The sequence below is a fragment of the Apis dorsata genome, unplaced genomic scaffold (genome assembly GCF_000469605.1).
Source record: "Apis dorsata unplaced genomic scaffold, Apis dorsata 1.3 scaffold_645, whole genome shotgun sequence".
NCBI classification, from domain to species: Eukaryota; Metazoa; Arthropoda; class Insecta; order Hymenoptera; family Apidae; genus Apis; species Apis dorsata.
In genome coordinates, this window is record NW_006263836.1 from 281231 (window position 1) to 298177 (window position 16947).

The 16947-nt window shown below is 27.5% G+C and overlaps 4 protein-coding genes across 11 annotated transcripts in view; 2 read left to right on the forward strand and 2 right to left on the reverse strand.

Moving 5' to 3' along the window:
* Positions 1-761, reverse strand: part of LOC102674590 (protein croquemort-like) — a 4554-nt gene extending 3793 nt beyond the window's left edge. Inside the window, exon 1 of the mRNA XM_006621882.2 lies at positions 624-761. The gene's annotated coding sequence lies outside the window, so the exon portion shown is untranslated. The remainder of the gene's footprint in view (positions 1-623) is intronic.
* Positions 762-1854: 1093 nt separating this feature from the next.
* On the reverse strand, positions 1855-3904 carry LOC102674455 (intraflagellar transport protein 57 homolog). 2 transcript variants are annotated; one of them, XM_031513446.1, is made up of 8 exons: positions 3848-3904; positions 3595-3754; positions 3379-3512; positions 3231-3279; positions 2978-3143; positions 2799-2907; positions 2377-2718; positions 1855-2095 (listed from the first exon to the last, which is right to left on the reverse strand). In XM_031513446.1, the coding sequence occupies exons 2-8, from the start codon at positions 3750-3752 to the stop codon at positions 1929-1931; spliced, it is 1125 nt and encodes a 374-aa protein (XP_031369306.1). In that variant the 5' UTR covers positions 3753-3754; positions 3848-3904; the 3' UTR covers positions 1855-1928. The 2 variants fall into 2 exon arrangements, with proteins under 2 accessions (XP_031369306.1, XP_006621943.1); XM_006621880.2 differs by having other exon boundaries at positions 3231-3512; positions 3848-3866.
* A 409-nt stretch (positions 3905-4313) lies between these two features.
* LOC102675925 (protein cornichon homolog 4) lies at positions 4314-5754 on the forward strand. Its single transcript, XM_006621893.2, has 4 exons — positions 4314-4694; positions 4987-5055; positions 5131-5384; positions 5478-5754. Exons 1-4 carry the CDS (start codon positions 4614-4616, stop codon positions 5545-5547), a joined length of 474 nt encoding a protein of 157 aa, XP_006621956.1. The 5' UTR covers positions 4314-4613; the 3' UTR covers positions 5548-5754.
* An 805-nt stretch (positions 5755-6559) lies between these two features.
* On the forward strand, positions 6560-14414 carry LOC102675518 (1-phosphatidylinositol 4,5-bisphosphate phosphodiesterase classes I and II). 7 transcript variants are annotated; one of them, XM_031513440.1, is made up of 19 exons: positions 6560-6947; positions 7489-7602; positions 7723-7869; positions 8444-8715; positions 8810-8894; positions 8972-9389; positions 9469-9589; positions 9669-9864; positions 9937-10264; positions 10329-10520; positions 10605-10814; positions 10890-11209; positions 11297-11614; positions 11692-11736; positions 11813-12014; positions 12077-12299; positions 12401-12716; positions 12810-13001; positions 13098-13220. In XM_031513440.1, exons 2-19 carry the CDS (start codon positions 7504-7506, stop codon positions 13218-13220), a joined length of 3807 nt encoding a protein of 1268 aa, XP_031369300.1. In that variant the 5' UTR covers positions 6560-6947; positions 7489-7503. The 7 variants fall into 7 exon arrangements, with proteins under 7 accessions (XP_031369300.1, XP_031369301.1, XP_006621952.1 ...); XM_031513441.1 differs by having other exon boundaries at positions 6560-6734; XM_006621889.2 differs by lacking the exon at positions 6560-6947 and having other exon boundaries at positions 7252-7602; positions 13098-14414.
* Positions 14415-16947: the final 2533 nt, after the last annotated feature.

Consider the following 16947-nt stretch of genomic DNA (forward strand, 5'->3'; position numbering starts at 1 on the left):
TATATATATATCCAATCGTAATTAATTGATAACGAAAGATTCACGATAAGTAAAATGTGTCATATGTTTATAATTATATATACATTATTATAATCCAATTTTATATTCATATCATAAAATATTCGAGAATAAAAAATTAATAATGAATTTTGTACATTTTAATAATGAATAAAGTTAATTAATTATTTTAAATAATTTATTTAAATATAAATATATTAGTAATATCTTACCGGAATGAATAATGAAGAGAATCTGTTTCAAAATGCGCGTAAAACATTAGTGAAAGTTAAAGAAAAATTGACATATATAAATATAGAAAAATATTTTTAAAACTGGAAAGAAAGTGCATCCTGCCGAGGAGATAGACGTGTCAATGACCTTTAAGTAATATTTTACTTTGTATATCATCAGTTGTATAATTTAATACATTTAATATAAATATATAATTTTAATTATATGATCAATTTTTATTTACAATGAGTTAATTAAAAATAATAGGGATATGACATAGATAATAAAAAAAAAGACAAATTAAAGCGTTAAATAAAAGACGAATATAAATTTTTAAAATTTGATAGATAATTGAAATTGGTGCACATAAAAAATTATATGAATTTAATTACCTGTTTATCAAAAAAGAGTTTATTATAATGATTAAAAATCATTTAAAATTATTAGCGTTGTAAAATATTATTATTAGTTATAAAACACCGTATATAATATGTCACATTTCATAACGAAAGTCGCACAATGACTGATCTGTGTAAAACTTTGCAATGAATAACTTTGCAACTTGATAAATTGTTGAAAGAGGAGGGAATGCAGTTTATTTTGCGTTTTCTCTCTTTGAATTAAATTTATCATATTGATCTAATCGATAAATAATTAATTGTGTTTTTGATTTCAGTTACATAATATTTTATTTTCAATTATATTATCTTTAATTATAAATATGAATCATTTAAAAAAAATGATAAATAAGTTTTATACAAACATATTTTTAATTATTGTACAATTTTATTTAAAATAATTATAAAAAAATATTATATATTTGAATAATCAGTTTTTACAAGCTAAATTCACAGCATAAAAATTTTATAAATATAATATGAAACAAATGCTTCATTGGATTCTTTTTAACGATAACTATTATCAGTAAAAGTATGTATATCACAAATTATATACAAGATGTCCCAAAAATGTTAGAATATCTATACATTGGAGATTCCTGAATTAATTTTAAACATTTTTCTTTGTAAAAACTTTCTCGGCTTTTATTGAGAATTATATATTAAATTTATAATTATATATATAATTATATATTTATTTTATTAAGAATTATTAACAAAAAATACTGGCCAATCACGAAGTGCATAGCCTAATCGAACCATGATAGTAACTAGATATCGTTGATCGAACAATATATTTCGAAGAAAATATGTTGAATATTATATTTATTTTTTTACTCGTGATATAATTCGATATATTCGATATAATTCGAATAATATAATTTTTAATTGATAAAAAAATTTTTGTTATATTCAATATACAATTCTTTGAGATATATTATTCGGATTCGTGCTTGATCGATAGCATATATTCAACGTTACTCGATGTGCTTCAAGATTGACCAGTGTTTTTTGTTAATAAAGTCATAACGAAAATTGTACATAATTTATATATATAATAATTGTTATTTAATTGATTACTTTAAGAAAAGGAAAATATTGCTTAAAATTATCTTAGAAATTTTCAGTTTACAGATGTTCCAACATTTTTGGAATATCTTATACGATCTATTTTAAATATAATAAAAGAAAACAATAAAAATAAATAGATAAATTTTGTGTAAAATCAAAAATATCATTCATAACAATGTCAATAAATGCAATGATAGTAAAAATTACTTAAATTATTATGATACTCATTCAACTTATCGCGATGCTATTTGGATTATTTATATCTTCTTGCAATTGCGTGCGATCTCGGATCCTTGCACACATTAAACTATATTCTAAAACACCAATTCGAACATTCATTTCAGAAATTTCATTTTTCATTTTAGTAATCGTTTTTTTTATATTTATCAATGGAGCTATAAAAAATATTTATGATTAATGCATTTAATATATATTATATAATATTATAATATTATTATATATAATATAATTACATTAATTTCTTCGGTACGAGAATTGACTACAATCAATTTGAATTGTGTTATTTGAATTGTTGATTTTAAATAAATATTTATTTATATTTTATATCGCTCATAGCACAAATCTCTTATTTAATTTACCTTTGTTAAAAGATTTATTTTTTATCTTAAAATCTATAATGATCAATTGTCGTACCAGAGATTAAAAAAATACTTACTTCCATCTGTCATACTTGATCCTCGTTCATCCATTTCTTTTTTTACTTGTTCCAATTCTTCCGATAATTTATTAAAAATTCTAGTCCTTTCAGTTACACCTCCACTAACATCTCTATATTGTTCTTTGATTTTTGATAATTCATCTTGAAATATTTGATATTCTTTTAAAGTAGGCTCAAGTTGTCTATTTAAGTAGGATTCTCTTGTTTTTATTTTATCCAATGTATTAGATATATCAATATGTAGTTTATCTAATTGATTTTTTACTCCAGTTAAATTTGTTGCTATATTCATACGTAATTGTTTCATTTGGTCTATATGTGATCTCCAATCTCTTGAATCTGAAATAAATTTATTATTTATATATTAAATAAATTTATTTTTAATTCTGTTTTTTCAATTTTTATTAAATATTATGTACCTGTTTTTACAGTTACTTTGAGTTGAGGTAATACTCTTTCCAATTCTAATTGCCATTCTTCTCTGTTTGTCTTAGATTCTAAAATATCATCAGGTTTCTGACTTTCATTCTATAAAATATTACAAAAAGTTAAAATATAATTAATATGATACAAATACTTCCATACTTTCCATACTTACAAAGTTTTGTCCATAAAGTTTTGTAATATCATCAACATGTAAGATATCTTCATCTTCATCATCATATTCAGCCATCATTTCCTCCTCTACTTTTTCTAAAATTAATTCTGCATCATCATCTTCTATATCTGGTTCATTAGTTGGTTCATCAGGTGATATCTCTAATCTAAAAATATTTATTTTTTACGATATTTGATTATGTTTACAATATCTTTATTACATTTTTTTTCTTTTTTAAATTTAAAAAATTTACTTTTTCCATTGAAATTTTTGTGCTTTTAATGCCCCATCTGCTAAATTATCTAAAACATAAATTGCATGTTCACCACTTCCTTGTTTAAGCTTATTAGGTGGAAATTCTATTGATACATCAGTATCTCTTAAATGATCCAATATTAAACCTATGGTAGCATTAGGGTCATCCGATTCTTGTGGAACTTCAAAATTTCCACCTGCTTTCCTAATTAGCCATGCAGCTAAAGATGTAAATGTATAAAATTGTTCTCCTGGATTTGTTTGTGTTACAAAATAATTCCTATATTTTGAATCAATATTTTTTTTTAATAATTTATAGAAGATAAAATTAAAATATTATATAATTATAATAATTATATTACCTATTTATAGCTTTTATTTTAAATTCTGATAAAAATTCAGTATCATAATGTAACAATTTTAATTTTTCTAATAAATCTTCCATTTTAATGTATATAACATACGAAGCAGATGGAGAAGATGCATCTTCTATGATAATTTTCGGAGTGTCCCGAAACATTTCTGTAATTATAATTTTATATATTAAGAATTATTTTTATAAATAACAAATAACAAATGCAAATAAAATTTGTTCATAGAAATTAATATATATACTTCTTATTTTATTCTATTTTAGAGAGATTTATATAAATAATTTATATTAGTAATTAGAAAATATACAATTTAATAATAATATTAAATAAATAATTCGTTTTTTTACTGGTTCTTAAATATTGTTTACATTTTATCTATTTTTTTTAGTATCGACACAATAACATAGACATAGATAAGATATAATCTAGATTATAATCTAGATTTAATATCTTCCTTTCTATTATGTTTTTCATTATGTTTATAGATAGAGATAAAGATTGTATTTAGAAATATATAATTAAAAATATAAAAATATTAATTTTTACATCTTTCCTATTTTATTGTCTTCATTGATTATATTATATTGATTATATTGAAATTCTAAATTAATGTTTAAAAATTATAGAGGTCACCACAATGATTTTTTTTTTAAATTAGCAAATCACTTTAGTAACATGAAAGTTTTAAATCTATATTATATTTTATCTTCGGTATAAAGTACGAGTATGAATATTTATAATATAGAGAATTCCGTTACATTATCATCTATGACTAGGCGGTATTAGTTTGAAGAAGGCAATATTAGAAAAGTATTCTCAATAGTTGGTAGTATCGTAAGTTATTCGTTTTGTCGATTTTGACAATTCAGTTTTCTCTTATGTTTATTGAACTTTGTACGTGGAAAGTATTTCAAATAATTTTATATTTTAAAGAAAGGCATACATGAATCATCAGATTCGATCCTAATGTTATCTAAAGACTATTTACACTAATCAAGATCATTAGAATGGGTTTAATATCTGAGCCGTTGTTGTTCGTATTAGCTTTAATCGATACCGGTTCAGTACTTTTTCTTTTAGTGTATTTTGTATCCTTTTTATATTTCAAAAATTTAAAAAAAAATTACTATATTTATATTTTGTTATTTATATATAATTGTAGAAATTTATTCTTGAAGTTTATATAGGATTTATTGAAAATATATATTTAGGGATTTTTTATCACATATGTTTTTTTAGTATTATATATTTAGTGTAATGGCGCTGTATTCAATTTTAAACATTTTTAAAATAATTTTTCTAATATAATTTTTCTTTTGTTAATAAGAAGACATGTAATTAGATTCCTTATCTTAGAATTAATATATATATATAATATAGGTTATAACCTTATCAGATTTAGAATGTGATTATTTGAATGCTCAACAGTGTTGTTCAAAATTAAATACGGTAATTGTAAACTTGTTATAAATATTAATCAATAAAAGAATAATATAACTAATTCTAAATAGTAATATTTTACAGTGGGTAGTACCAAAGCTTATAGCACATTTATTCTTAGAATGTTTATTATTAACACATGGACAATTAATATTGTTTTTGGTAAATTTACCTATGACATTATGGTTAGTCTATGAATACTCTGGAGTGCCCAGTGGTAATATGGGAGTTTATGATCCTACAGAAATCCATAACCGTGGACAATTAAAAAGGCATACAAGAGATTGTATGATTTATCTTGGATATTATCTAATTTTCTTTTTTATTTATCTTTATTGGTATGTATATATGTATGTATATGTTAAATTATTATTTAATCATTCAATTTAACAAACAAAAGGTTAAGAAAATGTTCATTACATATTTTTCAGTATGATCATTGCATTATTAAAAGGAGATCCTATCAATAGAAATGAAGATGGATTATTACATGTAAATTGATAGTAGTGATAAAATTTAAACATTTATACATCTTTATCTTTTATTACAATCATATTCGATTACTTATTTATTTTTATGTTGTAAACACCAAATGATTTTTGTTAACATATATAAAAATATTCTGTATTTCATTATTATTTAATCTTAACTTGTATTGCATCATTAATAATTAAGATTTTTAAAATATAAGACTTCCATAAGATTGAAGAGATTTTAGCATCAATTTAACCTTTTATGATTGACCAGAATATCAATTATTAATTGATTACATTACAAAACATTATTTTGAGGACAGTGATGCAATGTGTATATCTAATCAAAAATTATATTGTGAAATTCATTTAAATAAAAAATAAATTTTTTTAAATAAATTTTTTTAAACAAATTTTTTTAAATAAATAAATTTTTTTTATATTTAATTATATATATATTAATATTTAATTAAATGTGTTAATCATAACTCAATCATTAATAATAGTAAGAATATTAATAATAATTATATCTATATTTTAAATATAAATACAAAAAACATTTAAATTTTAATTGTTTAATATCATTATATTATAATATATATTGAATACGATAAAAATATTCGAAATTTATTTTTTTTTAATTAATAATTTAGATAGGATATTCAACTATCATTAAAATGTAATAAAATATTTAATGATCTATCGTTTATTTATCGTTAGACTAAATTGAATCAATTTTAATAGTTGCAGTATAAAATTAAGTCGACTTTATGAATTTAAAGAGTTGGTTAGTTTTTTTGCATATTAAGAATATATTTATTTTAAAGTAAAACTAGAATTAGTGTCAAAATTTACTAAAAATTATTAATTTTAAATTGATTATTTTCAAATAAAATTGATAATATTTAAAAGAAAGGTCACAGTTATAATAATCAATTAAAAAACTATTTATGGATAATTATAGGATCAAAATAGCGTTAAGAAAAGCACAAAAACAGTAATGGTATTATCGTATGAATATCATAGTTCGCTTTAAAATCAATTTGAGCGCGATAAGCGCACGTGTAATACGTTCTTTTATAATTTGTGAAACAGTTTGAGCGCCTCCTGGCGACGAGGGTAACGGGTGACGGATGACGGGTGACGGGTGGCGGTGCTCGGATTTGCTCGGAATATCTTCGGTACGGCGCGCGGAAGAATGTTCTTCTGGACCAAGTGAGTGCGCGAGTGCTCAGAAGTACGAAAACTTTTGCGGTGCATATCAATTGCAAGCTCTTTTTACCGTGGGACATATGTGTTAAACTGTTCTTTTAATTTTCATCGCAATACCAGACAGTGATTTGGCAATCCAATGATTTGTTTTTTCTTCAAAACGTTTAATTAACCGGGACTGACGTGTTCACCAAAAACTTTACGTATCTATTATCGGTATTTATAAGACGATACCTGTCAGAATTCTGCGACGACGGCGACGACGACGACATCGACATCGAAATACGGTTACATCTTTCATTACGGATGATCAAACAACAATACCTGTCAAGGTAAGGTGGTTCATGAGGTGCGTCTAATGCATAAGAAAATCTCGATGAATCTTATATCGCCGTCACCGTCGTCACCGCTGCTACCGTCGTCACCGCTGCCACCGTCGTCGTCGCCGTCGTCATCGTCATCGTCATCGTTACCGTCGTCGTCGTCGTCGTCGTCGTCGTCGTCGTCGTTATTATTATTCCTGGTGCCATTACTGTCGTCAACGTCGTTATTGCCCTCATCGTTTTGTCTTTTATTACCGTTATCATCGACGTCGTTTTCGTTATAGCCATTGACATCATTGTCATTGTTACTGTGGCTATCAACGTCTTTGTGCTTGTTATTGTTGTCATTGATACAATCAGCCTGCATTGCTTGCTTCTTTATTAGTGCATTCGTGCTAGGAAATAATATTGTCTCTATACCAAACTACTCGCAGTATCCTTCAGGCAGGATGGCGGGTAATAAGACAGCAGGTAGTGTCGTGCAATTTAGACCTATTGAAGTGTCTCAACAATTACAAGAGGGAGAAAAATTCATCAAATGGGATGAGGTATGAGTTATATACCAAATTATTATTATAGCAGAATATTTTAGATGGTATTAAATTTTAAGTAACAAGTTATGTTATTGTATGTGCATGATGATTAGTTTTATTCATATTTCTACGTAGGATTCTGGTATAGCAACTCCAGTAACATTGAGAGTCGATAAGTTTGGATTTTATCTGCATTGGGTGGATCAACATAATGAAATGGAAATGTTGGATATTGCTGTAATAAGAGATACTAGAACTGGAAAATATGCTAAAGTACCAAAGGTATTAAATTATTTTTTTTTGTTTTTTTCAGTATAATATAATTGTATTTGAATTTTTCATTGTAAAATTTAGATGAGTTTATTATTGTTAATAATCATAGAAAAGAATAAACTTAGTTAAACGTTCTATTAGTTGTATTAATGTGTATTAGGTGTAAATATTTGGAAATGAAGATGTTCTTTTTTATAATTATATCATTCTTTTGCGTGGTTGCTAATGACGCACAGCACCACCACATGATAATTATTGACAAATCTATAAATAGAATATTACCTACTTTATGTCCTCAATGTAGTTCATTTTTTTCAGTCACACCTATCTTTGTACACAATGGAAATATTCTTAGTTGTATAGGAAGCAGAGCAGTTCTTATCTGTTTCATTTTCCTATAAATCAATAATCATTTTGTAAAGTAACATTGTAGTTCCAATCTATACTAGTAGCTTATTATAATATAAGTTATAGTTACTTCCATTACACGAATAAGTTAATTTCATATGAATAAATATTATTGATATCTCTATATTAAAATCATATTTTGTCATCTTTTTTAAAATAAGAAATGCTTTTTCAGGATCCCAAATTGAGATATCTTGTGACAATGGGTTCTCAAGATTCTTTAGAAGAGAAAACAGTAACAATTTGTTATGGATCTGATTTTGTCAATATGAATTTTATTAACTTCTGTACAACACGTGCAGAAGTTGCAAAACATTGGACAGAAGAAATTTTTCAGCTTGCATATAATCTATCTCTATTAAACATCAGTACAACTATGTTTTTGCAGAAAGCACATACCAAACTTACACTTGCAGCTGATAAATCAGGAAAAATACCTGTTAAGAAGTGAGTAAATTTGTATAAATTTAATTTGCATCTATATATGAATATATGTAAATTAAACATGAATACATAAATAAATTTCTATATTATTATTTAGTATTATAAGAATGTTTACGCAAAACAAAGAAGATCGTAAACGAGTCGAAAAAGCACTTGATATTTCTGGTTTTCCATCTGGAAAAGTGAGTTATAACATTTGAGCGTTTGTAAAAATGACATTCTTGTTATTATAAAAATTATCTTTTTTTTTTTATTTTAGAATGATGTGATATCGTTACAAAAATTTCAATTTGAAGATTTTTTCAACTTTTATAAATCTCTTACTCAACGATCGGATGTTGAAAAAGTTTTCGAACGCATCGTAGGCAATAATAAGCGTAGGCTAATGTCTGTAACTCAATTTGTTGATTTTTTGAATAAAACTCAAAGAGATCCCCGTTTAAACGAAATATTGTATCCTTATGCAAATGAGGCGAGAGCGAAAGATATTATAAGTCAATATGAACCAAATAAATATAATGCAAATCGGGGTCAACTAAGTTTCGATGGATTTTTGAGATATTTAATGAGTGAGGATAACCCAATCGTGGCTTTATCGAAACTTGAATTATCAGATGACATGGACCAACCGCTTGCGCATTACTTTATAAATTCTAGTCACAATACATACTTAACAGGTACATCACTTTTATAATTTTCTTTATGATTTTTAATTGATTATGCAATTTGTTTTTATATTTTTAAATATATATTTAGGACATCAACTTACTGGAAAAAGTTCCGTCGAAATATATCGTCAATGTCTGCTTGCTGGTTGCCGATGTGTAGAATTGGACTTTTGGAATGGAAAATTTGAAGAACCTGTCATTGTTCACGGGTATTTTTATTTTATAATAAAATAATTAATTATACTAAAAATTATGTATTCTGCCTGCTTCTTTAGAAATATTTTCTAGATATACATTTGTACCTGAAATATATGCACGAGATGTGATTGAAGCGATTGCTGAAAGTGCTTTTAAAACATCAGAATATCCTGTTATTCTTAGTTTTGAAAATCATTGCAATCCAAGACAGCAAGCTAAGATAGCTCAATATTGTAGAGAATTATTTGGAGAAATGTTGTTGGATGCTCCTCTTGAATCTCATAAGGTATTTTTGATATGTTTATATTTATAATAATATTTTATTTTTAATCTCATTTCTTTAATATATTTTACTTAGTTGGAACCAGGACAAGAATTACCACCTCCATCTTTATTAAAACGCAAGATTATAATTAAAAATAAAAAGAAGCATCATCATCATCATAAAAAACATAAAAAAAAGCAACAGACACCGGTAACAGAATTTGAAGAGGAAGCGCGAGAAAATGAAGATAATGGAGTAACAAATCAAGTTGCGGAGGGAGAAAATGGACCGCCGCCAGATATTGTTTCTCATGCTGAAGCAGTTGATAATAATGGTCAACAGATTGGAAATGGAGATATTTCACATCCTCCGATGTTACAGCAAAGACAAAGCAGCAAAGATAGTACTCAGGATGATGAAGGTTAGCAAAAAATTACATAATTGTGTATTAAAAATATATTTAGAGAAAAATTTATTATTTTTAGATGAAGAAGAAGAATCGACTACAGAAGAGGATGAATCAAATGTGGAGGATATTAAATTAAGAATGGTTGATAAAGTGCCTGCACCTGATAAAGTAGCACCTAACGCCAAAGAAACAGAAGCTGGAGCAGAAATTTCAGCTTTAGTTAATTATGTGCAACCTGTTCATTTTAACAGTTTTGAATCAGCTGAAAGTATGCATTAATATGTCAATATCAATTATTAAATTTATTTTTTTTATTTATAATTATTTGATGAAAATTATTTGATTTTTACAGAAAAAAATCGAATGTATGAAATGTCATCATTTGATGAAAAACAAGCTACAACACTTTTAAAAGAAAGACCATTAGAATTTGTAAATTATAACAAGCATCAATTATCAAGAGTATATCCAGCAGGTACACGTTTCGATTCTAGTAATTTCATGCCTCAAGTCTTTTGGAATGCAGGTTGTCAGCTGGTTGCATTAAATTATCAAACTCTTGGTATGTATTTTAAATTTATTTTATTATTATATTGATTCTGAAATTTACTTAATATTCAATATTTTTTTGCATTAGATCTTGCGATGCAATTAAATTTGGGAATTTTTGAATATAATCAACGTTGTGGTTATCTCTTGAAACCAGAATTCATGAGACGAAAGGATCAACGATTAGATCCTTTTGCGGAATCGACAGTAGATGGTATTATAGCGGGAACGGTTCATATACACGTAATATCAGCTCAATTTTTAACAGACAAAAGAGTGGGTACTTATATAGAAGTAGATATGTATGGTTTACCAGCAGATACAGTGAGGAAAAAATTTCGCACAAAAATTGTTCCGAATAATGGAATCAATCCTGTTTACGATGAGGAACCTTTTATATTTAAAAAAGTGAGAATTCATATTTTTATATAGTTGATAGATATATTTTGTAATTATTATCTATCTATATATGATAAAACTTTATATATTTATTAGGTAGTTTTGCCTGAACTTGCTTCAATTAGAATTGCTGCATATGAAGAATCAGGACGTTTAATTGGTCATAGAGTGCTACCCGTAGTTGGATTATGTCCAGGTTATCGACATGTTGCTCTTAGAACAGAATGTGGTCAACCATTATCATTAGCAAATTTATTTTTACATGTAATTGTAAAAGATTATGTCCCAGATGGATTGAGCGAACTTGCTGAAGCTTTAGCAAATCCAATTAAATATCAAAGTGAAACAGAAAAAAGAGAAAAACAGTTGTCAGTTCTTACAGACGGTTCAGAAGATCCATCAGAAGAAATTAATGTAAGATTTGAAACATTAGAAATTTACTTATTACTAACTCATTAATTTACTAACAAATGCATACTAACATCTTCTAGGATAAACCCAAAGTTGGTGAAGGAGCAAGTTCTTCTAAACCAACAGTAAGTTCATCGGTTAAAAAATTTCAATATAGATATATAAATATATTTATATATATTTTTAAATATATTGTCCTAGGAGGAAACAGTCAAAACGAAAAGATTACAATCTGTGGGTGAATTATCACCACTTGTACCACCATCTACAAATATTCATGGTAGGCCATCTATTGCTGGGATAAATATGTCTGATACACAAGATAACGAGGATGGAACTCCTACATCTACAGTTCAAGTCGTTGATGCTTCCACAAATAAAAGTTCAGTCAATATCAGTGGTAGTATGTATTAATTATTTATTATGTATTATTTGGATTGCATAATTAGTTTTTTTATGTTATAGTGAGCGATGAAATAGTGGCCGAATCTTTAGAAAAATTAATGGAAAATAAACTTGTTCGAGAAAAAAAAATAGAGCTCGAGAAGAAGCTTGAATCATTGCGAAAAAAGCATGAAAAAGAAAAATTAAGGATGCAAACGCAAAAAGGATCTATCGATGGTGAAAAGCATAAATCGAAATTCTATGTGAGCCATAAATTAGTGAAACGGTTGTCAAGTAGAAATATGTAAGTTGTTGATTTTCACAAATATATTATAACATAATTATATATAATTATAACATAATTATGTATATGATTATATGTATATTTTTATATTTTTTATATAGATTTTCAAGTGAAGTAGGATTGAGTACATTAGCTTTAGCAGAAACATCAGAATGCACAGATATTGAAAACCGTGAAGGAAATGGGGGAACTCCAAAAGGACTACCTAGAAGTCAGAGTGAACGTTTGTTAGCCGTATGTAAAGCTCATGTACAACAAGAACGAGAACTTCAGGAAAAATACTATGAAAATTTATTTGCAACTTTGGAGAAAGTAATGAAAACTTCTCAGTCCAATCAATTAAAAACATTGAGAGTACTTTTAGAGCGAGAAACTGCCGATGTTATGAGAAAACTTCAAGCTACAAGACATGGAGAAGTATGTTTTTTATATTATTCCTATTTTAGAATATATTTTTAACTATGTATGAGTAATTATGAGTTATAATAAGAAATATTTATTTAACTATAGGTGAAACAACTAGCAAAAGTGCATAAAGATAAAGCTGAATTAGATCGTATGAAGAGGGAAGTTGCAAAATCAACTGTTGAAAAAGGTGTAAATGAATGTACACGATTAACAAAAATTTACGAGAAAAAAAGAACAGAACTCGAACGACAGCATGAAGAAGTTCGACAAAGATTAGAAGCAGAAAGAGCAAAAGTACGAATCTTATATTATTTTAGAATTATCAATTTTTTTTGTATAATATAGTAATTTTTCAATATAATATGCGATGGGTTTTTCTTTATATTTCAGGTTAAAGCTACTCTAATGGCAGAATATAGTAGTCGATGTAGTAAATATGAGAGTGGAGAGTTATCTTTGTCGCCATCCGGCGGAACTGGTATGCCGGAATCACTTAGTGGAAATACATATTGACTGATATAGTTTATAATTTAATATCGATATCTCATGGTAATATGATTTGGAGTAAAACAAATTCAAGGCAGTAAACTATTTCTGCCAAAAATGTGTATCCATTTGGAAAGTTGATAGTAATGGATTATGTGTTGCTTCTCCACAACAAAAGGGAGTCGCAGTGGCGGTGTAATGATAAGTAATTCATAAAATCTACGCAGTTACCTGTGTTTTAACTAAAATAATTTTATTCACTATCAAAAATGTCTTTTTTGCAAAATGTGATGCAGCATTTATGAAGTGATGTATAATTTCGAGAAATAGAATGTCATCAAATATAATTATTATATACACAAAGCATTTGATAAATGTTTTGTGTGTATCGAATCTCTTTTAAAAAGACTTAAATGATCTGATAAGTAACTGATTATTACAGATAAGTGCGTTCGAATATATGAATTTTATCGTATGAACCTTTATGATATTTTCTATTTATTCAAAGTTCTTATTTCTTGAAAGATTAGTAACATATGTTGGTCAAATACATATGTTTAATCGATTAATTCTCTCCGCATGCGGGAACACCATTTTGATCTCAACATGGAAAGTAACATTGAAATTATGCGTTTGAAAAGATAGAAAATAAGTTTTCCTCTTTTTTTCTATTTTGATTTGATGTTACTTACGCACAGTATTAAACGCACTCTTCTCATTACATTCGAGACCATCGCCGCCAATGTCGAGATTCTAAAAAATTCCGTTTTAAAAGTCAATGAAATTTTGGAAATTGAGAATAAAGAATATGTAGGCGAGGTACACGATTCTAAATAAGAATAATGTTTCTAAGTGCTACTATTTAATCTTGTTATTATATGTATAAGATGTTATTTAATTAACAAGTCGATGCTAAATCGCGTTTCAGGATACTCGAGTTGTTTATAATATGAAAAAAATATGATTGCTATATCGGTCGAATTTTGCTGGACTCGAAATGTAAATGATGAAGGAAGTACTCGTTAACGAGAATAAAATTTTTTTGGCCTAGAATAAGGAATGCGGAAAGTTTATGATTCGAATGGGCGTATGCGTGATTTGATATATTTTTGACTGAAAGTACTCCGTATAAAGACATTTTTTGAATAGTCCGTATCGTGAATGATAAAGTGACCGTATTGTATAAAGAAAGAGTATATAGAAAATCCAAAAAAAAAAAAACTAAGAAGAAAAAAACGGAAATTAAATATTAATACGAACGTTTCTAGCGTTTTTGTACCGCGCGATTTGCTGCGGCTATTTTGAGGCCGGGGCGAAACGATTGGGGCGAGCCTCTTTTAGGAAGACAATCAAAAATGTTACATCGTAACATTGTCCTTGTTGTTTCTAATTGTATGATATTTTAAGTAACTCGATATTACACATACATACATATATATATATATGTTTATACATATATGTATATATATATACATATATCTTAATATATATACATATACATATATATATATATATATATATTCTTAATAGTTATTATAAATTTAGGTTTAAAAATCATACATTTACGCATTGTAAATCTTTCTCGTGTGATTCATCCTATTAATTTATTTCGTAAACAATCGTTGAGATACGCCGGAAGTATCGAGAATCGCGAGCTTTTACAAAACGTATTTTATTGATGATTCGTGCTCACCACTGATATATCATATTACGATATGCAACATGTGTATATATACACATACGCACACAAATATACGTACATCATATACATACATGCATGTACGTAAGTAAAGCGTAATCATGGTCAATGTGAATAAAAAAAAAAAGGAGTACCTTTGCGATTATAATACTATCGTCATTTATGTTGTGCCGAGGGGTTACGAGCGGATCAATCCCTTCGATTTGGAGACTGAACTCGATCCTAAATCGTTGATAAACTATTGTTTATTGTTGATCATTTTTATCACCATTTTTATCACTTTATTTATTTAACAAGACGTCTTTTATATAACGATGTACGATTTTCTGTATGTCTTATGAAAATATTATTGAGAATAATGAACGTTCGCATAATTTGTTGGCATTTAGATTTATTTTATTTCAAACCGATTTTGCGAAATTAGGTTAAACGTGTTGCGTAGTTCTATTTTATTCATTCGTTTTACGTAATTTTATATGGAAAGATAATTTGAAAGTAATAATTTTTTTGAAATTTTTTTATTGTACTTGCAATTTGGATAAGTCGATGCAACCAACGATGTATGGATTGAGTATATATTGTTTTCTCAAGATATAGAATTTTCTGGTAATATATGCGAGTGATTTTAATTAGTCGATTGAAAGAGAATATGCGTGCGATTATGAAGATATACCAACGATAGCGAAAATTGCAAGATTGTTCTATATAAATATGCAGAGAATGCATCTTAAATCTCTCGAATTTCATAATAACCGAATATTTAATTTATACACAAAATATTGCATTTTTGTTATCGTAGGATGAATATTTAAATTGTATGTTGCATATCTGGCTGAAAGGGATCAGTTTAGTATTAAATAGTTAAGCATGTCCATTTAAACGTTAACTTTAGACATTCATCCGAATGAAAACGATCGTACACGACAAGTTACCATTTCTTTAAGTTTATGCTGATTTATCGTGATTGCATTTCTCGACAAGTTACCATCTTTCCTCATCTAAGAGGAGAAGGAAAAGAAAGATTGTATGTTGCGGTGGACTCGATTGATGAGAACATTTAACTCGGGAGAGAAACAGTGATAATCTATTAAAAGATGAGATAATGTAAGTGTAAGCGAATATAATTTAATTAAGTAGCGGTAGCCATTGGACTACCTATAGCGTTCCGACACGAAAGAAATCAATAGTACATTATGCTAAGTCGTACAAGATTATCGGAAGTTTATATATATTAATATATATATACACACACATATATGTAATGTTCGTATATATACATTATACATGTGTCGATGTTTTTCCGATCGTTTAGTCGCAACGATGCACGTCTTTCGCATCGCTGATTTTTGCGATACCAAACGGGTTCAATAGGGCGGGGGAAGAAGAGGTGGGAAGGTGCACCTGGAGATTCTCGCGATTCAATGGAAAGCACAATATTCGATAGATTGTCAACAAAGATACAGAGATATCGTGGCGATGCGTGGACGTGAATTTCTTTAAACGCTTGTATAGTCGATAGCGAAACGTTTTACGTATAATCGAATCGTGAAGAATCTGTTCCTCGATTATAAGCGTACCGCGAGTCGTGCGAAATCATTTCGATTATTCGTACTTACAGTTTCGCCGCAAACATTCTGGTCTCGCGCTTACCGTTGATATTTTCTTAAGGCGTGAGTTGATGTGCAAAAATTCTCCGAGATACAATATCGAGTCAGGTTCGACTCGCGCGATGCATTTCCTTCGAATATATATATATATTTTTTCTCCGCGCTCCATACTATACAGATGTCGCGTAATTCGCTTGGGACGAACGTCTTTTCGTCCTCTTCCTATATTCCTGTAATATGCATAATGCGTACATATATTCATGTCTTCGAAAAATCATCTGAATATATGCGTTTGCTAACGTACACGTGTTCGAACATTATGTATATTACACACGTAATATATAACTATAAGAAAGAACTAGACTACGAGGACAAATATTATATTAATGTTGATATATATTATGTGTTGTTGCTGTTGATGTTATTAATAAGTAGAATAGCGAAAAGG